The sequence below is a fragment of the Chlorocebus sabaeus genome, chromosome 21, assembly GCF_047675955.1.
Source record: "Chlorocebus sabaeus isolate Y175 chromosome 21, mChlSab1.0.hap1, whole genome shotgun sequence".
NCBI classification, from domain to species: domain Eukaryota; kingdom Metazoa; phylum Chordata; class Mammalia; order Primates; family Cercopithecidae; genus Chlorocebus; species Chlorocebus sabaeus.
This window is the reverse complement of record NC_132924.1, coordinates 25,122,591-25,150,112: the sequence shown is the minus strand read 5'-3', so window position 1 is coordinate 25,150,112 and position 27,522 is coordinate 25,122,591. Positions and strand designations below refer to the sequence as shown.

The 27,522-nt window shown below is 44.5% G+C and overlaps 1 protein-coding gene across 2 annotated transcripts in view; it reads right to left on the bottom strand.

The window, feature by feature from the left end:
• Positions 1 to 27,522, bottom strand: part of AOAH (acyloxyacyl hydrolase) — a 228,137-nt gene that overhangs the window by 113,838 nt on the left and 86,777 nt on the right. For both annotated transcript variants that reach the window (XM_073008965.1, XM_073008964.1), the window contains exons 5-11: positions 24,521 to 24,580; positions 19,129 to 19,199; positions 10,333 to 10,393; positions 8,849 to 8,919; positions 7,929 to 7,977; positions 5,447 to 5,495; positions 3,541 to 3,635 (exon numbers count right to left, since the gene is read on the bottom strand). In XM_073008965.1, coding sequence (XP_072865066.1) covers positions 3,541 to 3,635; positions 5,447 to 5,495; positions 7,929 to 7,977; positions 8,849 to 8,919; positions 10,333 to 10,393; positions 19,129 to 19,199; positions 24,521 to 24,580 — 456 coding nt within the window. The remainder of the gene's footprint in view (positions 1 to 3,540; positions 3,636 to 5,446; positions 5,496 to 7,928; positions 7,978 to 8,848; positions 8,920 to 10,332; positions 10,394 to 19,128; positions 19,200 to 24,520; positions 24,581 to 27,522) is intronic.

The window sequence follows — 27,522 nt, the reverse complement described above, 5'->3', positions numbered from 1 at the left end:
TACTGGTTATGTTCTTGATCATTAAAAATTAGATTTTTTTCTTATTGCTATGTAGAAACTCTGTTAGAGGATTTAAATCTTGCCTTATATTTTGTAAGTATTCTATCTTTACATTTGTCTTTTAATTTTGTGAATCTTTTTGACTTTGTACACATTTGAAAATTGTATGTAATTATATCTAGTTTTTTTGTGTGCTTCCTTTTGCAATATCATGCTTAGAGAGACTGGAGTATTTCTTAAAATATTTTTTTTCCGGGAAGGCATATGTCTTGTATGTTTTCTAAGTCTTTGAATGACTGAGAATAAGCTTCTGTAGTCCTCATGTGAGAACAATAGCTTGGTATAGAGCACTTTCGATACAATTTTTCCTTCTTAAAATTCTGTAGAGAGGCTGTTCCGCTGTTTCCTGAAATTTAGTGTTGAGGGATAAGTCTGGTGCCAGATGGGTTTTCCCTCCTAGTATGCTCCCCGGTTGTTGGTTTGTTGGGCAGGATGATTCCAAGAGTTTTCTTTATCCTCAGAATAAATAAGGAAAAGCAGGGAACACAGAGTCTATTTTATACCCTGGCCTGGCACGCTGTGGGGGTTGTGGGCTGAAGACAGATTTCCCCAACTCAAGAAAATTATCTTGCATTACTTATTTAGTCACAGCTTCCTCTCTGCCTGATGTCTTTTCTTTTTCTGCAGTTTCTATTCAATTGCCAGGACCGTTCCTGCATACCTCTCCTCTTTCCCTCTTGATTTTCACATCTAGCCTTTCTCCTGAGTCCCAGAATTTCCCCAGCTGCCTGACCGCTTTGCTCTCCTGTTTTCTGCACCATCCAACTTGCAAGTCAGTATTGCCGCTGCATTTTTAGATCAGATAGTTGTTTCACCTCAAGGCAGTCTTCCCTGATTTCCGAGTTCTTCTTTTTCATGTGTGCAATTTCCTCTCAATTATTGTTGAGAACCTGAATTTAACATTTTACAAAATGTCACTCTCTTTCCTCCCATAAACATTTTTCAAAAGAGCACTCTTCATTTGTGTTCCTGAGCAGTTTTTATATATATCCAGATGTTTCCCCACTTGCTCATCTTTACAGAGGGAGGTCTATGCTTGCCCAGTGTGGGGGCTTGGGAGAGGTTCAACCAGAGAGTGTTTGAGTTCATATTCAATTTCTTTAGGAAGAGGAAGTCAAAGAAAAAAAATGACGGTTTTTGCAGGTTAATTTCTCTGGATCAGTTTCAGTTTTCTGGGAGAGGGAAGAGGGAAGCGCTATATGACAGGGCTTCCCCACTGTGCCCATGTCCCTTTCTCGAGGGCAGGGGCACTACCCCTTTCTCTAACGGACAGGGTGGCTCTTAGGACAAGTCTGTTGTGGCAATGCCCTCACATTTTTTATTGTGTTGTTTGATAGGGCCATCCAGAAGTAAAGGCTGCGAGTTGCTGTTCCCTGTGCACTGTGTCAGACCCGGGCAGGGCTTTATGTGTGTGCAACAGTGGGGCCCATGAGGTCCTCTGCTTAGAAAGGGCCCTGCACTGGGTTTAATGCTCTGCTGCCCCATCTTGAACTTCTTAAAAATCTTATTTTTGAATTTGTGTTATGTGAGTGAAGTCCAATGGGCCAACTGAGTATGTGTGAGGGAGGGGATTGGAAACGGGGTCGACTCTGGATCCTGCCTCCTGCCATCTCTCAAGATGGATTCCTGGCCACTCACACCCCAGCCTGTCTTCCCCTTCTTGCCCTGCAGCTGCTGCACCCTCCAACAAGGTGGCAACTATATGGTGTCAATGGGGGAGGCCTGTGTTCCAATGTTGCCCTTTGGTCCTTTTGGGAATCTGGGCACAGGCAAGAGGAGGATTGGAGTTGGGCATGGTGGCAGCTGTCACCTGCCGCAGCCGGCAGTGCTGGCATCTGGTGGGCAGGGGAGGCAAACTCATTACCCATCCAAAAAATTAGCATGTTCCTGCACAGAGATTTGAAGACTCTTAGGGGTCAGTCACCTGACTGCTGTGGGTTGGGGAGACAGGCCCTGGGAAGGAGAGATTCCTGGCTTACCTGGGGACCTATGGAGCACTGGCAGGAGGAGCAACCCAGCAGCTCTTAGGCCTGAGTGTTTCAGGATGGAAGCCTCAGTGCCTGGGAGGGTCTGTACTTGCCCCAAGCATCTCCTGGCCTGAGGAAGTGTTCAGTCTGGTGACCCTGTGCTCCTGGGAAGCCTCTATTCCTCCTTCCAACCTTCCCGAGTCTGGCTTGCCTTTTCTGTCTTCTGGGCAGCTCAAAGCACCCTCCAGGGACAAGCTACTACATAAGAATTGTGTAATTTTAGTGATTCCACCAGCCTAGGAGTTCAGTGCTGTTACAGTGGCATGTAAAACTGGCATTGCATAATGTGACGATGAACATAACATTCATGCCAATAATTTAAAAATTTAATTATTTTTTTAGAATGACATTAAATAGTAAATAAGAAAATACCATGACATATTGAGGAAGACTGCCACAGAAAGAAAAGTGTTTATATTTTAGCAGCTTTAATGGAACTTTTGAACAAGTTTTGCTGAGGGCACCTGTACTTTTGTTTTGCACTGAGCCCTGCCAAGTATGTAGCTATCTCTAGGCACAGGTTTTGTTACATTTCCTTGTGATAACTTGTGGCCACAGGAAGCCCCAGCTGCAGGTGACTCATCTGACACCACTGTACCCCCTGCTTGGGTGTGTGGCATTCAGACTGCCCTTCCCTGCACCCTCCAGCTCCCACCCTTTGCCACACAATCTCCCCAGGTGTTTGCACAATTTGAGAGGAAGATAATGGCCCTCCTGATAATGCAGCAGGTGTGTGCTCAGGTGATGAACTGGTAATATACAAAGTTGCCATTATATGTCTACCCCATATTTAGGAGTCGTTCATCTGAGTAATGCATGCAAATCTCTCTTATAGTGCATGATGCCTGATATAGAGTCAATAAATGTTGGTTTCCTTCCCTTTTCTTTGCCTTCTCTGAGTCTGTCATTGTTTGCAATTTTGCCTTGTGGCCCTCTTCTTCTTCTTCTTCTTTTTTTTTTTTTAAATTAAAAAACCCTCCCAGACAGTCTCATCACTCTTTGGGAATGGATGGCGAGCTTGTCTGTCCCCTGACGCTTTCCACGGAGCACAGTAGAGGCTATCAGGAGCCGAGCAGCCTGCTCTGCCCAGAGCTTCTTGCTTGCTCAGATGAAAAACAAGCTGGACAGGCCCCAGAATCCCTCATCCTGACCTCCACAGGGAAGCCGGCCCGGTGGGCTTTGTCCTTTCTGTGCATTCTCCACCTTCTTGACTCCGCACTACCTTGCTTTCAGGGTTCCTGGCAGCAGCTGGGCTGAGGCTGGGGAAGTGAGTAGAAGGAACCTTTTGCCGTTTGTCTAGGACTGAAATGACTGTGGATATGCCTTTCATGGCAGATTTTGCTAAAGAGGGAAATTTGCACCTGTGTGGAGTTGGCATCACATTTAGAGAGAGCAAGGGGAAACAAAAACAAAGGCCAGCACATCTGGAATGATTACTACCAAAATTACTTACCAAAGACATCTGCGACGCTGTGATCCATTCAGGAGAGATGTGAAAATGAGCCCCAGCTGAGTCTCCCAGCAAAATGATTCCCCTGGGCTGTGAACCTAAGCAGCACAATTTATTCACATTATTTATGCACTCGAGTAGTTTGGAGCCTCCAGACTGGGTAGTTACGAAAGCAGATACCCTTGTGTATATTCCAGGCATCGAGCATTTTAACAGTAGTGCATTACTATTTTTTGCATGTTTGAGAGTGAGGGGCATAGCATTTTGGAGCCGAATGAGATTTCCAGGCCATTGGAGCTGCTAGCTAAGATGTAGAGATGCAGGTGTGTTTCCCAGCTTAGCATAAAACAAACTGCTGTACAACATCTTGAGTGAATGATGGACGAATAAGTGTATCAAAGCTTTATCTGAAACCAAAATATGCCCTAAATTTTGGTTCTGGAAACTGCTTTCTTGAAAACACATTGATGTCCATTACAATTCACTTTAAGGGTTAATGATCTTATGGAGAAATTGTGATTTTTCAAGCATATTATGCCCTTAATCCATACAGGCAAAAACACGGGATAGACAATACTGGCTGATTAATGGAGAGATGGAGATAGAAAGGTCTGCATGCAGCCCTGTTTGTTTGGAGGTTCAGAATCACTTCATCTGACTCTGAGGCCCAACCACATGAATCATTCACCTGTGAACTCATTCTTCTAAATTCCTTAAAATCCTGACTCAGTTGACGCCTCCCAGAGGCAGAGAGAGGCACCTCCTTTTTCCACTTCCAAACTCCTCAAGTCATGCAAGAGGATGGCCTAGCCTCACTGCAGTGACTCCTCAGCCTGGGCTTCATGGAAACCACTATCTGACCACACAAATGGGGACTGAGGAGGCCCAGGACATCGTGGAGGGCACAGGGAGAGTAGGGTGTAGGGAATCTAAGAGGCTTTGCACCAGGGTTTCACCTAGATCTGCATATATTTCATTCATTGGTTTAGTTGTTCATTCATTCTTTACTCATCCAACAAATATTCCTAAACTGCATAAATATGTAATAAGCCTTTACATTTTCTATTCCTCTTCCTGCCCTCTGAGGGCTTAAAGACAATTAGGCTTTAAGTTAATAGAAGGCAAAGACTATACACTTTTTGTCCAAGAAAACTCAGAACCAAGTATAGCCGTTGGTTAGAATTGGAATCGTTGTTCAGAAAATACCTGTTGAATGAATGAATGAGGTGATTGTGAAAGTGGGGAGAGAAGCATTGCCTAAACATAAAACAGTGATGTTACCATCAAGTGTTGGCATCACCAGGAGCATATTTTCAGTCATGTATGGGGTGGTGAGGTTTCCCCAGTGGAACTGGTGGCCCAGATGTTTGTGCCATCTGGGCACTTAGAGCACAGATCTTTTGTCCAGCTATTTTTGGGAAGCCCTCATAGGTTATAGCCTGGCAGTCTCTCTCAAGTCATTCAGACATTCAAATACACATCTTTAGCCTAGTGGACAAAGAGACTCATCCCATCAGTAGAAGTCTGGGTGTCTGACCTTGTAGTGTAATTAAAGGGAAATGCAAAAGATTAAAAATGTCAGTTATGACTGCTGCTTATTATCTTATTTGGAAAAGTGCTGGATTTCCATCGCTCTTTTATCCATTTTGCAACCTAATCCTCAAGTAAAAACATCAATTAAACAAATTGTTTTGCTTTTTTAAGATTCTGACCCCTTTCCTACTTTTCTGAACCTTTTAGATACTTTATTTTTTCTGATCTGTCATGAAAATAAATGTAAGTTGGTCAGCATAGAGTAAATCCTAGCATCGAGCACGTTCTGACTTAGGTGGTCCGCTCACTTCAGTTTGACTCAGACTAGAAAAGAATACTCTATTGTTATAACCACACTGACATCCGCAATTCTTACCTTCACAGAATTTCTTCTCATATGGAATGCCATCTTTTGGATCAATACCCTTTAAAAGAAAAATGATGCGATTAGCAGCTTGGTTTTAAATTTATGAGATACATATATTAAGCTCTCCTAAATGGCTTTAAAAGCACAGAGGCAAATGAGTAGACAAAACCCTTTAAAGTCTCTTAAGCCCCTATTTCAACATAGCAACGCCCTGTGTGAGTGAGTCGCGTTTGAGAGGAACTGAGGGTGGGACTAAAGAGAGAGCCAGACACTGTACCATTTCATTCAAGGAGATGTCAGGCAGGGTTCTGGGAGAGATGCCTGGACCAGGGGTCTCACCCCTCAGAGCATAGAGGGCCGACTAAGTGACTGGGACACAGGGTCTGGGTGGATTCCACAGTCTCTGAGCTGGAGGTCTAAGTGTCCTGACATCTTCAGTACCTAAGATTGATGCTTCTAAAGAAGCAATTCTCAAGGGATCCATTTTGCACATTCCTTTACCCCCTGAGGACACTGGCAATGTCTGGAGACATTTTTCGCTGGGGGTGCTACTGGCATCTAGTGGATAGAGGTCAGGGATACTGCTAAATATCCTACAGTTTGCAAGACAGCTCCAACAACAAAGAATTATCCAACCCAAACATCAATAGTGCCCAGATTAAGAAACCTGGAAGTAACACTGGGCCTGTGAATGGGACTGAATTGGCACAGTTGGCATATCCTAAAACCTAAAGGTAAAGCTACCCGTTTGTGGAGCTGCTAGTCCTTGGAAGGATTATTCATAGTATTCCAAAATGAAAGCACTTGCTGATCAGAAATGTGTTAATAAGACCGTGCTCACTCTCCAGTCTTGGGAGCTCCCCACGCCCATTAAAACATGAAAGAACCTATTAACATCACACTCAACCCTGGGGTCCCCAGGACACAGTCTGGGCAAGGTTGGACTTCATGGTTGTAAGACTCCCTCTGAGTTTATGATGTGATTCTGTGAGTGGTGTTTCCTCTGTGGAAAGGGATAGGTATGAAGGTGATATGTCCTTCTCCCATCACTGGTGATGAGCTCTGCATCTTGCCTCCCTGAGCTTATGGTGGATTTCCATTGATCTAGTACAGTCTCTCACTTGGCCTTCCTCCTTATATGCGTGGCACACCATATCTGAGACCTGGCTGGGACCATGGAACGAAGACAGGGCATCACACATTGACTAGTCCCCTTTGTCCTCCAACGTGACAACTAAACCTGGGTTTTTCAGAGCAAGAGCTGACTTGGAGATCTTGTCACCTTGTGCTCTAGGGGAGATGACTTCTTCTTCTCCATGAAGAGGCAGAGTGACTAGGGGATAGGGTGGGTGGTGTGGGCTGAGGCACAGCCGTCTCTCATGCTTTCCATATCTTGGAGGCAATGGGACTGGAAAGCACACAGTAGGTGACTGTTAGTGCAAACCTGAACTATGAGTGTCCCGGAGAGAGGAAAATATTTACGGAAACTTTTTCCTCTTCACTGAAGCAGATAAATGAAGCAACTATTTACAGGCAATTTAGACAATTTATTTAGGTAGGTGTGAAAATAATTGCAATTTTTGCCATTAATTACAAAAACTGAAATTACTTTTGCACCAACATAATATCTTGAAGTTAGAGAATCTTAAGCTTCAGGACCCATCACAGCCCTTGCCCATGTGAGTGCTGGGAGTAACTGGGAGCATTAGCGTATTCTAGGTGGAGAGTGGAGGCCAGGCTGCAATCACGACATGTTTCCATGTAAACACTTCCGGTAAGTCAGAAACGAGATCTCAAAAGAAAGGGAACTGAATTTCTGAGACTCCAGGAATTTGTTATGATTTCTATGATTGTTTTAAAAATTACTCATTTTCCTATTTGATTTTGTATTTTTAAGTAGATATTCTTTTTTTCATAAGGAACCCTCAAATCTTGTAAGCTTAACACCCCACAAACTTGAGGCTGTTGCTGTGTTAGTTTGGCTTTCCTCTTTTCTTCTGGGAGCTGCAAATCCATTATTCATAGGAAACTAGGACACCAGCATTAAATGCCTCAAGGTGTGAGTGGTAGGGTAAATACTGAGTAATTTCTGCTCTGCCTGGGTAGGCTTATGAAACAGAAAAAAAAATGGCTGCAACAAAATAAGGACAGCATGTGGTTTGCTCCAACAGCTGTGTGGGTTGCTGTAAAACTTTGTTAACATCACTCTTCATTTAATTTCACACTGTTCAAAACAGTATAAAGGGATTAGATGTGGGTGACCTTAAGCAAGGCTTAAAGGGGCCATGACTGAGAAAGACTCAACTCTCATGACATCGTTGACACTCTTCATGCATCATCAGGATTCTATACCCCTCTTCTAAGCAGCAGGAAAAGAGTTGCTTTAGGCTGTCGTAGTCTTCCCTGGATCTAACTAAAGCAAATATGTGATGAACCTTGCAGGAGGCAGGAACAAAGGAGAATGGGGTTCAAGCTGAATTTAGTTGCTTACCCAAATGCCATTACAGTTTGAATCCTGATGGACATCCCAGTTGTCTGGCCTAAGAAAAAAACATTAACATTGGTCTTTGACATATGCTTGTCTCTCAGTGGATGTCAGTTTCATGAATGAATGAATGAATGAATGCTACATTAAGTGCCATGGCGAGGCAACAGCATTCTTCATGGAAGAGTGTCACATTCCATTGTGTGTTGTGACATCGAAGCCTCCATTCAGCTTCCTTGCTTTAACCTTGGTTTGGGTATTTGTCAGAAGCTCTGGACCAAATCCTGTCTTTTTCATCATTGACTACATTCATGGACCGCATTGTTGTGGAACGGTGCCGATGAACATAATGAACAGATCTGCATCCCATTGTGCCCCTAAATGCCCAAATAACTGGTTTATTCAATGCTTTCACACTATAGTCACAACAAAGGCGAGGGCTAGCATATCTATTTTTTGATACCAGAGATGCAATTGAACCTCAGCCCAGGGCTAATGTATGACATGTTTTCCATTCATTAGAGGCTCCTCCTTACTCCCAGAGGGAGAGGTCACTATTTCTGGGCCCAATTCTGCATGGAGAACTGATACAGAAGGCTGGATAAGTGTCTACAATAAGATAATCCATTTACATGATTGTTTTTCCCATTTGACTGTAAGCTCCAGAAGAGGAGGCATATTTCTGTTTTGTTTACCACCCAGCATGATGCAAAGTACTTGGAAAATTGTAGGTCTCTGATAAGCATTTCTTGGACAAACGAACGAATGAATGTCGTTCTTTTTTCACTGAGCTTTACTTCAATCAGAACACGAAAATCTCTTCTCTCTGTAAGTGGGAATCCCCTAGGCTGGGGGAAGGAAATGTGCCTCCTGTTTCATTTTCTGAAGATAATTTCAAAAAATCAGCAACCAGCAGAAATAGTTACCTTCTACCTGGGTACACCGATTCATCGCTGTCATTACAGTCTCTCCCCCGCCAGTGATAGCCCCGCAGGGTCTGAAATTGAAGAGCACACACAGGAGGGGTTCAGCCCGCTTTGATGTTATCCATGAGGAAGGTCAATCAGAGCTGAATGGCATTGACATCCGCAGTTTTTAATTCAAATTCAACCTAGGATCACTAAAGAGCACTAAGAAAATTAAGATTAATATGATAAGACATGCTGTGTGAAGTGACAGGTAATATAATACCAGGGCCAATAACAGGTGGTAGGGTGTGTGCATGTGTGTGCATATGTGAATGTATGTGTGTGTGTGTGTATGACATTAAGTGCTTGCTTGTATGTGCATGTGTGGAGGTGCATTGTGTGAATGTGAATGTATATGTATGGAGGCACGTGTACATGCATGTGTGTGTTTATGTGTATTCATATTGTAGATGTGTGTGCATGTACACACTTGTGTTTCTGTGTATATGTGTTTGCTCACGTATGCGTGTCTACAAGCACCTCTAGAAACAGCAGACCCTTCCAACTTCCCAAAAACCCTCTATTAACTATCAGTCCTCTCAGGCTGTAAAACAATTGGCTTATTTGGCCAAATGATTAATGTCATTGGATAATTTAAAAGTCTCTACCCAAATGGATAATTATGCAGGTTTAAATATTTGACCTCAATGATTTGAATCAAGAGGTATAATAACGCCAGATAATATTTTTATTTCCTCCATTCTCAAGTTGAATATCTGAGATTTCCCAAACTTTTGGGACTTTGTGACATGTTACTTTGTTGTTGGTTTCACAGAGAATACCCTGACATTTTAACTGTTCTGAATCAAATGCGCGCGCACACACACACACACGTTAAAAAGTAAGTTAAAGTAGATTTAAGAAGTTCCAAAATAATTCACAAAACCTTTCAAGGCAACCATAGCCCTCATGGAGAATTCCAGCTGGAAATGGAAACAAAACCAGTCTGGGCCTAAGATTTATTTCAATGCCTTGTGTATCATAACAACGATACAAAATCCTTAAAAAATGTGAAATGGGTTGGGTGCAGTGGCTCATGCCTGTAATCCCAGCACTTTGGGAGGCTGAGGTGGATGGATTGCTTGAAGTCAGGAGTTTGAGACCAGCCTGGCCAACATGATGAAACTCTGACTTTACTAAAAATACAAAAATTGCCGAGGTGTGGTGGTGTGCGCCTGTAATCCCAGCTACTCTGGAGGCACGAGAAGCACTTGAAACCAGGAGGCAGAGGTTGTAGTGAGCAGAGAACACGCCACTGCACTCCAGTCTGGGGACAGAGTGAGACTTGGTCTCAAAAAAGAAAAGAAATTGTGAAATGATGTGTTGTTCATCAAATTAATAATGCGTTCAAATGAAATTCAGTCCTGTCTTACTAAAGGAAATAAATTTTTAGGAAGCAATATGATGTTAGTGAACATCTGGTTATTCCTAAGAATACTTACCGGGAAAACGCTGTATTTGTCTGAATCTACGTCTTTGAATGGCACAGACTGTTCTATAGCTCTAGGAAAAAGAAAACAAAACAATCGGTGAGCTAAGAAAAAAAGTAACAATGTTGGTGAAAACAAATAGAGAGACATTTTCTGATACAGCTGTGTTGAGTTTATGCCACAGAGGGCCATTCTAAACAGAGTCTGTGCGGTATCAGACAGAGCCAGCGAAACTTTGCCAGTCTCTGCTCTTTACCCAACAGAACTGTTTTCTCTCTGATATTAACTTGGCCTATACGAGGAAGTGAAATAATTGAAATGAAATTTTAAAGGGCAAGGGGTATTGATGTTGAGATTCCCAGGAAATACGAGACTGCACTTTGAGTTCAGTCAATGAATGAACTCAGCACTACAAATTGAATTTTTGCCATTTTGCACATTATGTTATAGAAATCTTTTCTTAAAATTTTACTCCTTTCAATCACTTATCCTGAGAGTCTTGACCATTTAGCTGGTATTAGCTGGCAACTTTCACTCCCATTCATGAGTCTTGGAAACCAAGGACCCTGATGTGATGACTAAATAAATTGATGCCAAAGTCACGGACATCCCATGAGGGAGGATTTCCCCTGTGGAATCCTCACTACCAGGCTTTTCCCAGCTTCTAAATGCCAAACACTGCCTTGGGTTTAGAAAATCACTTACAGAGTAGCAGAATGATATAGTCATATGGCAGTGAGGCAGGAAAATAGGGTCTGGAGGCAGGAAACATAAGTCCGATTCACACTTCAGCTATAATAGGAAATAGCCTCCCCATAGGGCAATGCCGTAAATGACTTTGTAACTTGACTTCATCCTCTTCATTGACATAGGGCGTACCCCAAATAGAGGATATTGAAACTCACAAAAACTCTGTAACCGGGTCTTTGAGCCCCTATTCTCAGGCCTACTTGTACACCGTGGAGAGAACTTTCATTTTCAATAAATCCCTTCATTCCTTCCTTGCTTCGTGCGCTTCGTCCAATTCTTTGTTCAAGATGCCAAGAACCTGGACACACTCCACCATTAATGGCAAGATGAGGCTTTCTTTGGAGCTGAGAATTTACAGTGAGTAACACAACCTTTTATAGGAATCACTAAATGGTCTTTTGAATAAAGAGCATCTCAACAGTTCTGAGAACCTCAAGGCAAATAAATGCAACCCGAGACCATGCAGAGCCTAACTGGCAGCCTGGAGCCTGTCTTATGAACTCTGGGATGGCACAGAAGATCAGCTTGCAGGCCTCTTTGGTCAAACACTGAAAGGCACTGTGCTGGTTATATTAGCCTCTATGGTTCTATAGTCTGTATTCTACTCCATACTTTTGGGGCTGGGAATTTTGCAAAACACATTTACCAGGTTCTCTTGGGAGCTGCACCTGGCACTGGTGGGAAGAGAGAACAGGAGGAGGAGAGAAGTTGTTTTCCCTGACTTTCTCTCTCTGGATGTTCCCTTCAGTGACTCCAGCTCTAGCCACAGTGGGCACTCCCGAGGGTCCCAGCACCCATGGCTCCAGGACTGGCCCATGTGGTCTCTTGTTTTGCCCCCAGCAACCCCACAACAAGTGGCCTCCCAAGCCTGAGAACACCAGCTCCTCCCTTTTGCTTCTTCTGTCCGCCTAGGGATACTGGCTGCCTCCTGCAGTCCTCATAGCTGGGTGGCCCAGCCTTCCCCTTTTTACTGTTTCAGCCTTTTTAGGTCTTTTTAAAACTGGTAGCTTATATTAAATCCTCCTTGCACAGCTCTGTTTCCTGACTGGACCACTGAGAGGAGGGCCCTGGGATGAGTGAGTGCTGGTTAGGGTACTCTGGAAAAGTAGGGAGTGTGGGGAGTCAATAGCCACTTGGTGGACCCAATGAAGAGTTGCTGCAAGCTGATGTCACATCACTAGTCCTTCCTACATCCCTGCCCTGGGGGACAGGGGAGGCTGGATCCCTGAAAGGACAAGGCAGCAAGCTCCCTCTTAGTGTCCCCGAGAGGAATTATCCTTTTGAATTCATGTGCTCTTGCCAGATACTGAGTTGAGCATGGTGGTTCAGTAAAGACTCCAGTGTCAGTTGGAGTCACTGCTCCATCCACCACTTTCTCAGCAGCTCTGCAATTCTCAGAAGTTTATTTAACCTCCCTGAGCCTCATTTTAAAATCTGTAAAATGTGATTCCTGCCAGCTCCCTCCCAGGGTTTATTGGGAGGATTAAGGGAAACCACATGAAAAGCCCCTGGTATTGGTTCTCACAAAGTGCTTGCAGCTGTGATTATGAGCGCCTGCTGTCCGAAAGAGGAAATTCACCTTCCCCTTCCATTTGGGGTGGGGTGGGGTGGGTTGAACAGGGCCAGAGAGAGAGCCACCCGCAGGAAATTAGAAAGGTTCTACTTGCTGACTCCACACATCCACACTTATAGAGTGAGTGAGAACCAGCCCTGGGGAAGGTGGAAGCTTATCCAGGAGCAATTCAGGTGTGGGCTGTAGCCAAATTCCACCCCCATGATCACCCACACCTTGATTTTCCCATGGTGGGAGCGGAGGGGAATGAAGCTTCCCGAGTGGGCTCAGAGGCTGTGACGCTGCTTTCCCTCATGCAGGAGAGGAGCTAGGGCAAGATCATTCTTGGGATCCTTCCTGCTCTGATGCTCCAGGGTTTCTAGATCCACGCCATCCCTTGTCTACTCTGAGCTATGAATGGTTTTCTCTCACTTTAGTTATCCATCAAGAAATCCGGATAAAGCTTGGACCAAATGACATGCAGTCATCCAACATCAGTTGTGACTGCTAAGAAAAGTTTTGGAAAAGGCTTTGAAGGTCACATTTTCTGTGAGACTAGGCAGTTTTCCCCATGTATGTATTTGGCCTCTTGGACAGCGTTTACTTTTCTAGTTGAGAAAGGGAAGATAAAGAAAGAGAGCAAGAGCAAGAGACAAAGACAGATCGACAGAGACAGAGAGAGAGGGAGAGAGACAGAAATGGCATAGACCCAAACAGCCATGTTTTCAGCCTGAGAAAGAAAAAAGAGCAGGAGGAAAGGTCTCTTTTGGGCATGCGCCAAAGCTATCCCCTCCCACCTTTGTTATCTTGGGGGTGAGAGTTTGTCCTTGAAAGAATGAACAAAGAGTGGTCTTTAGGATGGAAAGCTGATTTATTAACCTTTGTCTGCTTACTTTAAAGGCTCCAAGTGACTGACCAAAGCCATGCATTCCAGACATGAGTAGGTAGACTGGGTACTTAAAGTAGCATAAATTGCAACTTGTATAATCTCCACAATCCCTTCTTCACAGCCCACTAATCAAAATTATTTTCCACTTAGCAACAACTTCATTTGGTAGCAAAACTTGACCTGAACTGATACAGGGCAATTTGTAAACTTTGTTATACTTAGTGTGAAAATTCATATATTTCACTCTGAAATATAAATCTGATTGATCAAGAGGTGCCGGGGATAGCAGATGGGTTCTGGTATATGTACTATTTATTACTTTACTAGAATATAAAAAATCTGAATTTCAAATCATATCTTGCTCCAAGGCTTTTTGTTTGTTCTTTTTTGTGTTTGTTTTTATAGAGATGGAGTCTTGCTCTGTTGCCCAGGCTGGTCTTTAGCTCCTGACCTTAAGTGATCGTCCCATTCCGGTCTCCCAAAATGCTGAGATTACAGGCATGAGCTAATGTGCCTGACAACTCCAAGGTTTTGGATAAGGCATTGTTGACTTTTACTACAAATTATTTCTGTAAAATTGCATCTGAACTTGATACCTTGTGTATCCTTAGAAATATCTAGCTGTATGTTGAAATGTTCATTCATTCATTCCTTCATTCCACAGGCATTTTGGGAGTCCCTGCTATGTGCTGGGAATCATATTAGATACCAGAGATGACTACAAGACACAGTCCTACAGTTCCTGCACTTTAGGAGCTTGACATGGGTGAGGAAATTAATGCATGAAAAGATAATTATAGTCCTAGATGAAAAATGCTGTAAGAGCGTTGTGCATCTAGAGAGGAAAAAAACGTTTCTAACCCTATATAGTGGAAGAAGTGATCTTACGGTGAAACCTAAAGGATGTGAGAGCATTTTCAAGGCAAGCAATTGGACTGAGGGCAGTGTAGTGGGAAGGAAAAGCCACGGGAATTCTTTCAACATAGCTCCAGGTTCTGAAATTAGACTCTCTGGGTTTGAATCCCAGTTCTGCTGTCTCCTTGTCAGGTGACCTTATGCAAATCATTTAATCTCTTCTTGCCTCAGTTTTCTTATTTGTAAAATAGAATCAATATCATTAACGATTTCCTAGATATGGAGAGCACTCGAAAAAACAAAACAAAACACATGAGCTCTTACTGTTACGTGCAATAGGAACCCTGATTGCAAGGATGGCTCCTCGGGTGGGGCCGCAGGACTCCGGTGTCTGCTGTCATCACGGTTTGGTATCTAGAGACATCCCCATCCCAATCCATGGCCCCTCTTTGGATGTTCAGATTTCTGGCCACATGGCATTCTATTCAATGACCATGCAGCCTGGTGGTGCTCACTGTCCCTGCTCTATACCTGCCTGCCACCAGATATTAGGTGAGTGGGCTTGACCCAGGGAGCAATTATAACTGCGGCTGATTGTTATTAATGACACAGTATTGAGCTATTCAAGTTCAATCTCCCTAAAACTATTTCATGAACCTGGGTCATTACGACAGAAGAAAAATGGTGAGAATGAATCTCCATGTGTGCCTGCCTCACATGTGTCTCAGGTAGCTCTCGAGGGCTGGGTGCAGGTTGGTTGCATCTGTGGGTGGATGTATTATGTAGGTCTCTATCAATGAAATTAGAACAGAGAAGCCACAGAAGGGCACACCTGCCTATAGATGTGGCTCGGCTTAGAGGTGGGGGCGGGACTGAAGTGGGTGGAAGGAGCAGGGTATGGGGAAGGAGGAGGCTAAAAAAGGAAAAAAAAATAGTGTTGAATTAACACAGTCAATAGGGGATAGGATGGTTTGCATGTATTTATGTGAAATAATAGGGAGGTTTCTGCTTATAGACATTAAATAAAAAGAATAGATTTTTAAAAAAAGGGAATCCTCCTGACTTACCACTGTTGAAGTAAAATACAGACAATGTGTAGGCACTGTGTATCCTGATTAAAACAGAACACGAAAAACTTGATCACGCCATGGTCATAGCCTGATAGCTACACATTTGTTTTCCTGGAAAAGTGGTGCTTTTCCTTCGTGTATTCCCTCATTTCTTCACTGAGCTCCTCCTGCTAAGAAATGGGATCCCTGCTCCCCAGGAGCTTGTGGGTGGTGTAGGAGATCAGCAAGGAAGAAGGGATTGAAGAATGGGATGAGGCGGAGCAGGCACTGGGGGGCTGGTGGCACCGAGGAGGAGCCAGGAGCACCCAGGAGGGCTGTGCAAGCGACTGAAAGTAGCCTGGGTGCTGGAACGTGTCCCTGGGGTGGGGACACCTCAAACGAATTTTGAAAGCATTAGACCAAGTGGGATGGTGGGCAGGGAGAGGCACTGGGCAGGTAAGGCATTCCTCCTGGGGGAATTTTATCAAAGGACTATGCCACAGAAGACATGCAGGTCTTGTCTCTACCACATGAGGACTCCGTGCTAGTGGGTCAGGCATTTAAAACCTACTCGTTCCTCTAAAGCGTAGGGCTAAGAGTTGGGGGGGTCAATGGAAAGCAAACTGTTGGATTCAAAGGTCAGATTCGTCCATTACCGGATCTGTGACCTTGCACAAATGATTTTACCTCTTTAGAAAGGAGAAAATAATGGCACTGACCTTAAATAGTTGGATTTACAAGTTTTTGGTGCTTAGACAGCACCAGATAACTTTTAGTTATCAATATTATTACTGAACCACAGATGACTTTGAAGAATATATGAGACTGCATTTATACGTGTACGTGCTTTGTAAGTCATAAAGCACTGAACCAATTGTGACTGGCTGCATATGACACTTGAAACACAGTGATTTTCAGAAAGAAGGAAAACACAGTTTTTGCTTTTTCATAAAAGAATAATTTTCCCTTTCAAATTGGACCAAGAAAAATCCCTGGCTACTGATGCTCTTGAATTCAATTTTTCAAAGGTGGTTCAATGGAAGAGTTGTCACTTTGACCCTGTTGGGTCCTGCTGGCCCACATCTAACACAGAAAATACAATAATGCATTCAGCAAGGAGGGGGTAGGGGTCTCAATTTAATGGGAGCTAGGCATGATGACATGATGGGGGGCCTGGGGAGCTGGCCGCATCTCAACCTTCCAGCATCTTCTTTCATGTCTGATATCTTCCCCCTACTCCCCATGTCCTGATGCTCTCTGCATTCATCCCCAGTCATGAAAAGGGGTGTTGCTAGCATTTCTGGAACCTGCAATGGCACTTTGCACAGCTGGCTTGCAGGGGCTTAAGCCAGCAGATTGACCAGGAAGAGTTTTTAACTGTTTAACTCTTGGATCTCTCTAAGAGGCTCCAAATGTGGGTCTGAATCACAGCCTCCTCCTGCCCCTGGATATTATGACAACAGATGAGAGCTGTTCAGTGGATTTAGTACTCATGAAGCTCATGAGATGAAGGATGGCAGAATGAGGAAAAGTGTCTTTGTTAGGGGTTGAGTTGTGTTCATGAAAAAACATGATGAAGTCCTAACCCCTGGTATCTGCGAATGTGACGTTATTTGGAAACAGGGTCTTTACAAGTGTAATCAATTTAAGATGAGGGCATTAGGGCAGGCCCTCATCCAACATGACTGGTGTCCTTACAAAAGGAAATGACAGGCATCCAAGGAAGATGACCAGATATGAAGATGAAGCAGAGACTGGAGTGATGCAGCTGCAAGGCAAGGTATACCAAGGCCTCACAGCCACCATCGGAAGCTAGGGAGAGACAGAAAGGATCCAACTAGAATCTTAGAAGGAGCATGGCCCTGCTGCCATTTTGACTCTGGACTTCTGACCTCCAGAACTGAGAGAGAATTAATTTCTGTGGTTCTAAGCTACCCAGTTTGTGGTGTTTTGTTACCACAGATATAGGAAGCTATAGCTTCTCAGTCCAGGTGTGCAGCCTAACTCTCACCTCTGTGTGTTCTCAGTCATCCACAAGGCTAGGCTAGCACAGACTAAACTAATAGGAGCTCCTGCGGGAGAGGAAGAGTAAAAGAAGCAGGGACTGGGGCAGATGCTGTAGGTAAATAAATATCTCACGGCTAAAGAACATTATTCTGAGTCATTAAAGCATCACCTGTATGTGTAGCATTGGCAGTCTTGCACCTGTACTAGAAGGCAAGCATTGGGGTGGACATGGACACCCAGGAGTCTAAGTGTGGAGTCTAATGGCCTAAGAATTCCCTGGAAAATTTCCAGGAAAACACAGCACTCCCCCACCAGGTTTGGGGCAAAGGAATCTGGATTTTAAAACATTTCAAGATGATTCTGAGACATGGGCAGAATTTAGTTTACACTGTAATTTTAGATATGGGGAAGCTGAGGCTCAGAGACATTAAGTGGCCCAAGTTCTCAAAGTCAGCTCAAGAAGCAGAGTTGCAAAGGAGTCAAGAATATGTATATTCACAAAGAACGCAGGAGATCAAGTGCACCTTGAGGTGTATCTTGGGTCCTCAGTGGCCCAGCAGAAGTTACTTCTTTAAGGCTCAGTTGCTTTCTCTGTGAAATGGGAATAATAATAACCCTTACCTAATTTTATTGTTGTGAGAACTAAGTGAGGAAACATATCAGAAGTTCAGCACCTGGCACCTGACAGCAGCAAAGCAGCAGTGGTCATGTGAGAAGTAGCTTAGTGGGATGGGCTTGGTGGCTCATGCCTGTAATCCCAGCACTTTGGGAGGCTGAGGTGGGTGGATCACTTAAGGTCAGGAGTTCAAGACCAGCCTGGCCAAAGTGGTGAAACCCCGTCTCTATTAAAAATACAAAAAATTAGCTGGGTGTGGTGGTGGGCACCTGTAATCCCAGCTACTCGGGAGGCTGAAGCAGGAGAATCACTTGACCCAGGGAGGGGGAGGTTGCAGTGAGCCGTGATCACACCATTGCACTCCAGCCTGGGCAACAAGAGTGACACTCCATCTCAAAAAAATAAAAAATAAAAATAAAAAGGAAGAAGTAGCCTTAGTGAAAGGTAGATCCCATGCTGTTTTGCCTCTGAGTCCAATGCCCTCTCAAGACATTGTTTCACCCTTTAATGTTTTGAACAGCAATGATGTCTAGCATAACCCCAGACTCAAAGTGGAGCTGGAATATGGAAGGAGGGTGTGGGAATTCTGGACAGTGTCTCTGCACTCACAGTCATATTCCTATGTATCGGAGTCAGATTTTTAACGTAATAGTTTGGGCTCTGTGAAAACACAGTCCCTGTCTAGCCTTGTGAATGTCATGCACTAAAGATGCTCAGAGTCTTCTCCATGCCCAGTTGCACACCCTCGTCCGTAGCTCACACGGCAGGGAGGGGCTGTTTCCAGGTATAGTGCAGTGGGCACCTCGCTGGCAGGCACTTGCCGGCAGTGAGCCTCTCTGCGGGCTGCATTCTAGCCTGGAGGACAGATCAGCTTTGAGATGCAAAGATGCTGGCATTCAGTATAATTCCCAAACGATTTTGTTCAGAGCTCATTTGTCTGCTGGTTTCTGTGCAATGTTTTGAGAAAGAAACACTTTAACCTTCAGGGATGCCTTTTAAGTGTGAAGATCATTTTAGTCATTAGAAAAAGGGGACAAGCAAAGATGTTATTACACACTAGTGCTCAGGAAGGTAGAAATTGTATACATACAATTTAATTTTCTGGCAGATCTTGGCCAAAACCGGGAGTGAACAAATGTCAGAACCACTTCTAGAATATTTCTGGAGAGACAAAAGGACAATAAAAAGAGAGTTGTTTAGTTTAAGGAGTGGTTCCCCAACTTCTAAGGGCCCCTCTGAACTTGAGGTTTCTGGATCCTCCTTCCTCTAGAATCCAGCCCGTTTCACCTCTCTAAATTTACCTCTTGTTTGTGTCCCCACAATCCATATCCATGCCACTGCCTGTGCCTTTGCCCACCGGTCTCCTCAGCCCGAAGCCTTCCCTCCTTCTCTTTTCCCAGCCAGCTCTTCCCAGCTTCCCAGCCACCCTCACTCTCCACCTTGTCCAAGGAGGGTCCGGCAACAGCATTCTTCTACCCAGGTGCTTTAAAAATAAAGAACATTTTCCAACAAAATAATTCCATCTCATTATGGAAATAAAAACTAAAGGGAGAGACCAATCTGGGGTCTGGGAGGAAGGAAGGTCCCTTCCCCCGCGGAGGAGAGAGGTGCACAGACCAAGCTCCTTACACTTCTTGAGCCATGGGGTTCTAGACAGCGATTTCTATGAGGCTCCAGATGTGGGCTACACTAAAAGCCCTGACATTTTACCAAACAGTGCTTTTAGAAAGATTGCAGTTTCCACAATGCTTTCCTCAAGTTAAAGAAAGAGAAGACAACAGGGTAGAAAAGTTAGGCACCAGCATTTATCAATGAAGGGAGAGAGACAGTGGATTCCTGCCAGCCCAGAGTCCTTCGAATGGCTATGAGGAGTGTTACGGGCATTGGCGGTGTTTGACCCTGGCAAGAGAGAATCAGCAACCATTTCAGAATATAAATGAGGTACTTAAGGATTTTTGAGATGCCTGCCCAGCTTTCTAGGAGGAGAAATAATCCTGACTGGTGGCCCAGCTCCACCTAAGACATGGAGACAAAGAGGCTGTCCTTGTCCTCAGCTCACCATCGAGTGGAGGGCATGGCTGGAGGCCCCAGCCCTGGGCACACCCTGTGGGGTCTGCAGAGGCCAAGGCACTAGCAGGTGTCTCTAGGAACCTGGAAGAGGATGCAGATGACTCTGCAGTGAGGCAGGATAGAGGCAGGTGGGGAGGAAGAGAGACGGCCTGGCCTGAGGCTTTGTGACTCAGTGCGGGGCCACAGCCTTGCTAGAGATGCACATCCTTGCCTTCCACATCCCCATGTCAGGCCTGCCGAATCAAAAACCATGGGTGGGTCCTGGAAGCCTATGTCTTTGTAGCCCTCCAAGTCATTCTGGTGCCCACTAAGGCTTGATAACCACTGCTCTAGGTCCTTGTCACTCAACGTGTGATCACAGATGAGGAGCATTGATGCCACCTGGGAGCTTTCAGAGATGCAGAGTCTTGGACCCGGCTGCAGACCTACAGAATCAGAAGCTGCATTTTAACAAGGTCCCCAGGATGCACACTAAAGCTGAAGTAGCCTGGCTCGCGGCAGAGGGAGCGCCCGAGCAGCACTGTGGAGGTATGAGAAAGCTTGGTGTCTTAGAGGAACGCCAAACATTCCCACCTGGCAGGAGCGTTGGAATGGCAGAACGCGGGGAACCGTGGAAGGAAGGAGACAGGATGGGGGCCTGGAATGCAGCAGTACATGATACCCTGAGGACTGTGGGGAGGCCGCGGAGGTGTCAGGCAGAGGAATCACATTTGTGTTTCGGAAAGACGTCTCTAGGCATGGGGGAAGGGCCTGGAAGAGGATCATTTGAGATAAGAGACCCTAAGGCCCTATCTCACGGTTTCAAACCTCGGCGCTATTGCCATGTTGGGCCGATAACAATTTGGTCTTTGCTGTGCGGGCTGCCCTGTGCACTATGAGATGCTGGGCAGCATCTCTGGCCTGTGACCCCCAGATACCCGCTGCACAAATCTGCCTCCAGACGTTGCCAAATCTGCCTCCAGACACTGCCAAATGTCCCCAGGGTGGGAGCAAGGGGCAATATTGCCACTGATTGGGAAGCACTGATGGGAAACAGGGTGGAGGAGGGTGATGGTGCGAAGAAGGGGTGGTTAGAAAGGTGACTCCAGAGACTTAGTAGCTGACTGAGATCAGGATTCTGGACACACTACAAAACAAGCATCAGCATAAGTTTCTACCACAACATTGACGGCGCGTTGGAAGTACAGACCCTATCTGAGATCCAGAGTCCAAAGTCAGGTTGCATTTGAATGTTTGAGGTTCTTTTAATATTCAGTTTAGACTGAAGGCCTTGATCTAATTCTCCTAACAACAATCTAGATTTTAACACTGATGATAACCAACATATTACAAATTGATATGAACAGTTTTATAATTGCTACACAAAAGGTGCAATAGAATAAAACTATATAATTGCACAGCTGTCTGCTGACAAAATTCAGCCTGACGGCTACAGCTGTCTTTGCCATTCATTGTGTAGAAATTGGGGTTAGGAAGTGGGTGGCAGATGATGTAGGGGACCCTAGAACTCCTCCTGGTTAGACGGAGGTTTTGATTATCTGGTCTTTTCATTACATAGTATGGGAAAGACCACCCTTCTTCTTTTACAATTTACTTGCAAAGAGAACTGAGATGGGCGCCGAGCAACATTGTATGAGTCTTGTTTGCCTATTTGGCAGACTCCTCCTTTCTGAACTTTGCTAGATAGAGACAAAATGTGGGCTGTTATTAACTCAGCAATATATTTAAAATATTGCAACTGGCTGCGTCTAATCCCATCTAAAATGAGAGTCTCAAATCAGGGCTGTCCCTGGGGACAGGAGTCATGCAGCATCTTTGCTTTGCAATCTGTTTAACCAGCTTCCTGAGCTTCTCCATGCACAAGGATGTCAAATGAATGCAGAACAACAAACAGGGGTTGAATAAAGAAAAATGGGCTGAATGGGGTAAATGGAAGCTCAAAGTGGGAGAGTCATCACTCTTCTGTACATAACCAAGCTGAAACTGAATTTCTGTGTCGCAAAGTGCTTTTCAACCCTTGTCGTGTATTGTATTACCTGGATTTAATTGGTCTGGGGTGGGGTTTGGACCTCAGCGATTTTTAGAGGCTTCCCAGATGATTCTGTTGAGCAGGTGGGTTTGTGATCAGGGCTGTCATTTATAGTTGCACAGGTTGTCCACTGTAGGATTCCAACATCCACATAGCCTGTGATATGAATGGTGCTCCCCAAAGTTTAGTACTAAGTACAAAGTTTAGTTTAGTACTAAGGAGGCCTTGTTGAAAGCTACTGGACTACTAGAAAGGGTACTGAATGTGGGGATAGCTAGCTCTGGATTTAAATGCGGGGTTTCTCACCTACTAGCTATGTGGGGTGAGCACATAACTCAACCTACCTGAGACTCAATATTCTCATCTGTAAAATGGGACCGATGACAAAAATACTCTATCTACTTTGTAGAAGTGAGAATTAAGTGATTCCATAACTCAGGTCCTCTTAGATGCTCAATGCTCTGCCAAATCCATGAAAAGTTCCCTCTAGGAGCCTCTCAGGGCCTCACTGAGATCCAGGCTTTCTCTGGAATGTTCGATTTCCTTCAATAATGCATAACTGTTTTCAGGTCTGAATTCTCACCGACTGATAGGCTGTGCTGAAATGATATGTAACCTACTGAGTTCAGCTTTCTGTGCCCCGGCCAGGTCTGCAGTTACATCAGCCATCACAGCGAAATGAATTACTCTCTGAGCAGTTTTTTCAGAGACACTTATTTTCATTTTCTTTTTATTTTTTCCTTGATAGCTGTAATCTGGAGAGCAAATAAATTGATGGAGGTTTCAGAAGAGTATTTTTATTGTTGAATTGTTCAGTAGAATTTTTTTTTCACTTCTCACAAGTAATTATTGGAATCCTGCCCCGTGAATTATGCTTGCAATTCTGGTGACAGAAGTAAAAAATTGTAAAATCCTAATTAGAAGTTAATGCCAAGGCAGTTTTTGCTAGTGAAGTAAACAATGCCTGGAGAATACGTTTTTAGGGGTGTGTTGAGAAGACTACAATACCAATTGTATTGGTCTCCATTTCTGCTTAGAGTTCTGAAGGGGGTGGTCAAGAGTTTCCTGTGGTCTTTTAATATCTTATTCAACAACTTAAGCAAATTAGCTAAATGGGCTACTGTTGGCCCTTAATTATTCACTGAATTAAATAATGATTGGCAATGCAGACATTGTGATTGATTAATCAATTATGTAGAAATGCCTACATATTGCCTGTCACTTAACATGTATTTATTGGCCTTGTTCATCAAAACCCATATGCCCTCCATGAGCAGGGTTGTCAGATAAAATATTACACTAGATATACTAAAACACTATTCGTTGTTTATCTGAAATTCAAATTTCACTGGGCATCCCATATTTTTACTCGCGAAATCTGGCAAGCCTAACCATGAGGGATTTTCCTCCCTTTTATTTTTATGTTGCCAAATCAATAATACCTCAAATGCAGTGTATCAAGGTGAATGATGAGCTATCCAGCAGGGAGAAGCCAAGGACGAGGTCTATGCCCTCCCATTGCTGATGGATGCTTCCTTACTGCCAGTATCTTTGGCATTGAGGATAATGTCGTACTTTAATGATCTACTTTTCTGCTTCCTTTTCAAATGGGGCTGATTTGCAACCACAGCCTAAGTCAAATACGTAAGCTTGTGAGAACTGATCTGAAATAAACATTCTATCTGTTGAACCAGAGTGTTATTACACAGAGGACAAATTAAGGAAGCATGAATAAAAATTGTGATAACTTTAACTCACAATTATTGAGGACTTGGTAAGTCCTAGGCAAGATCCCAGATGCTCTCTGCACTCTCAGCTCTATCAGTGCCAACACTGGAGGACAATATTATCATCCCTGTCTTACAGACAAGAAAACTGGGGCTCAGTGAAGTTGAGCACCGTGCTTAAGGTCACATTTTTAGAAAGTGGAGGAGCAGGAGGATACAGCCTCCTCCAAGATGGTCTACTGGAAAGCAGCAGTTCTCAAATGCAGGTGATTTTGCTTTCCAGGGGACATTTAGCAATGCTGGGAGGCATTTTTGGTTGTTGTGACTGGGGAGGGGTGGATGGTGGTGCTGCTGGCATCTAGTAGGTAGAGGCCAGGGTTGCTGCTGAACACCCTACAAAGCCCAGGACAGCCTGCACAACAAACGATTATCCTGTCCCAGATGTCAGCAGTGCTGAGGCTGAAAAACCATGCTGTCGTGTGAAGGCAGGAAACACAAGTGGAATCAGCTTACTTTCCTACTTCAATCCCCACGTAGCTATGGCATGTCGCAGGCTTATATCCAGAGTAGTCCTTGCCTTTGGGATGTGAAAGCCGGGGACAGTGAGAGATGGCATGCCAAGGAAAAGGCTGGCGTTTTACCCACTCAGTGCTTACCAGAATTGGGGACTTCTTGACAATTCGTCTTGCCTTCTCTAGTGTAAATTTCCATGTCTCCTATAAAAGCAAAGTTAGACAACATTAAAATTCACGTTTGATCGTTTCTTCCTACATCTTTCCTAAAATTAGGATATTTAAAGTCCATAAGTTTTCAATAAATGAACCACTCCATAAATTTGTAATGAAATAATTCACAAGAAGGCAATTTCACGTTAATAGCTCTTTTTATTTTGGACTTTGCTTTGTGTCAGATGCAGTACTAAGTACTTTGGGAACATTATCTTATTTACTCTTCAAACAGCCCTGCGAGATACGACCATTTCATAGATGAGGAAACTGAGATGCGGAAAAGCTAATAGATCTCATAGCTAGGTTCTGGCAGAGAGGCAATCTGAACCTCTGCTTCCTGACCCTTCTGCTACGCTGATCTTCATAAGCAACTTATCGTGGTGTCTAAAACGCCCCCAGCAGGAGACTGTCAATAGCCTACTTGCATGTCTTGTGCTTTAGCAGTGAAGAATGGCTGATCATTGCTGTGCAAGCTAACACCTCATCTCTGTTACCTCCTCTTTCCCTGGTTGGAGATTCCCTGTCCTCTTTCAACCATTTTGAGAGTGTCTAAGTGCATCTTCCAAGTGTACACACATTGCAGATATAAAGAGTTAGCTCATTACTACCAGTGATGATTGTTGTGAAACTCCAAAGAACACTGTGTTGGCCTATTTGTGGAGGGATTGGGGAAGAGTAACCCTGAGGTGGGTGGGGAGGAGGAGGGTTTGCTCTCAGCACTGCTTCCCAGAGCTTTCAAAACCAACTGAATGTGCATATCCTGCCCCTGCCAAATCCCTCCTGGGCCTGCCACCTGTACAGCCCTAAAGTAATCTGCTCAACAATTGGAAAGCTCTGTCCGCTGGCTGCTAAGAGAGTGTTGATGACTCAAGAGGAAAACATGCTCTTTAGGTGAGTTTGGTTGCCAGGATGCCCTGCTACGGTGTATGTTTCTTAAAATATTGAAAGGCTAGTGTGCCAGTTGGTGAACAGCTGTGTCCCGAAGCCCCTGAGGGTCCTCCACTCTTGCTCTGACCACCCAGCCTCTTCCTTGGACTCCCCCAGGTCTCCTTGTGATCCGTCAGTTATGGGGCCACTGTGATAGTCCCACCTAGTGGGCATCTGCAGGCTGTACTCCAACTGCACCCAGTATCCATTCGGATTAGTTGGCAGCAGGCCAAAAGAGCTGATCCCAATCTTTACTTTTGAAACATGACATCTTTAATAGAAAAGCTGCTTAGGGAATGGCCCCATTCAAAAAGTGACCTCATTAAATGCACTTTTGGCCTTTTCTGAAAATTCTAGCAAACCCTAAAATTCTCCTATTATATAAATTAAGAATCTCTGGCATAGTCAGTGTAACAGACAACAGATTTTCATGCAAACTATTCTTATGTTGCCCCTTGTGGCTACTTTTATCAGCAAAGAGCTGTGCCCCTGCTTCTCTGTCTCAGAAATATTCCTTTGCATTCTCAGGCCTACTTTAAAATCTTCAGAGCCTCGCACAGTCCTTGATGCATAGTAGGTGCTCAGCAAACATGGAAATAAAAGGAAAAGAAGATAGTTGTGATATTACGTTAAACAAGGAAACTAGGCTACCAGATTTTATGCACATAGGAAAAAACCTTGCAAAGGAATATGTTATAATAATGATGGGTGATAACTTTTTCCTTTTTGCCCTTTTCTGGTTTTCTAACTTTTAAACAATGAATACCACTTCAGCAATAAATGCTTTCAAAAAAGAGCTCAATTCATGTTGTCTTGTTTCTTGTCGAAGAAAATGATGTGCTTGGTGCACTGATATGCAAGTGAAGGCCCTGGGGATCTCGCGGTGAACCCCACAGTGAATGACATAGACATCCCTTCCCTCCCAGAGCTTTCTCCCTGGCAAGGGGACTGACCTTGAGCAAGTACAGTAAACAGAAGTAGATGAAGCAGAGAGAGGGCTGAATCCCTTTGAGAGAACCAATCTGATTTTAACCAAGCTCAGTTCTCTGGGGCTCAGTGTTTACTGGGAGGTAATGACAAGCTATGAAAACAGGGTGTGGCAAGTGCTGCAGCAGAGGCTGTGCTCAGGTGGGATGGGTGGCTTGTGTGTCCTCCCGGGAGGTCTAGAGCAGGTTCATCTGGATGTAGCTGAGTTCCCGATATTGGTGCATACAGGGGTGGCAGCAGGGATCCAGGGCTGAGGCTGCAAGGAAATGCACTGGTTTTTGTCAAGGAGGGGAGTCAAAGCACCCAAGAGTGGGAACAGAGTCCTGATCCCAGATGGACATCAACACTCACCCGTTTACTCAGAACCCACTTCCAAATTCCAGTCACAATAACTGCTAGGAAAATCTAGGTTTCTGCTGGAAATTGGGGAAATGTAGGACCCACAACTAGAAAATTAGAAGCATTTCTGTAAGATGCAGTTTGGGTAACATCAAATTGAAGCAAAGAGGGAGCAGTCAGGCTTTTATCACACTCAAAGGTGAAGGCTACATGGAGAGTGAGGGAAGGGCCCCTAGGGTAGAATCCTACCAGCACCCCTGAGGCTGGGGCAACAGGGGTTCAGCCAGCATAGACAGAATGGCTGTGTGTAGAGTGCAAGTTTAGGTGTAACAAAGACGTGGAGGCGTGCCCTCGGACCCAGGGTTGTCTGTAGCCTTTGTCGCAGCGGCACTCACCACTGCCCCTTGGTAGAGGCTGTCCACATGTTTAGGGATGGCAACCTGGTGGTGACGGTGACAAACTTGTCCTGCAACTGCATTTGCATGTACTCTACCTAAGATTCAGAAAATGGCAATTGACTCTACCCAACAATAAAGCGAATACTGGAGGGAAGCTCCAGAAGCCACCACTGGCTCCCGCTCTGGGCATCACGCAAGGCTGGAGAAGGGCCCCAGCCTGGCCAACTTGAAGCTGCTGCATGGGGTAGACAAGAGCCTGCAGGAAGATTATGGCCTTGA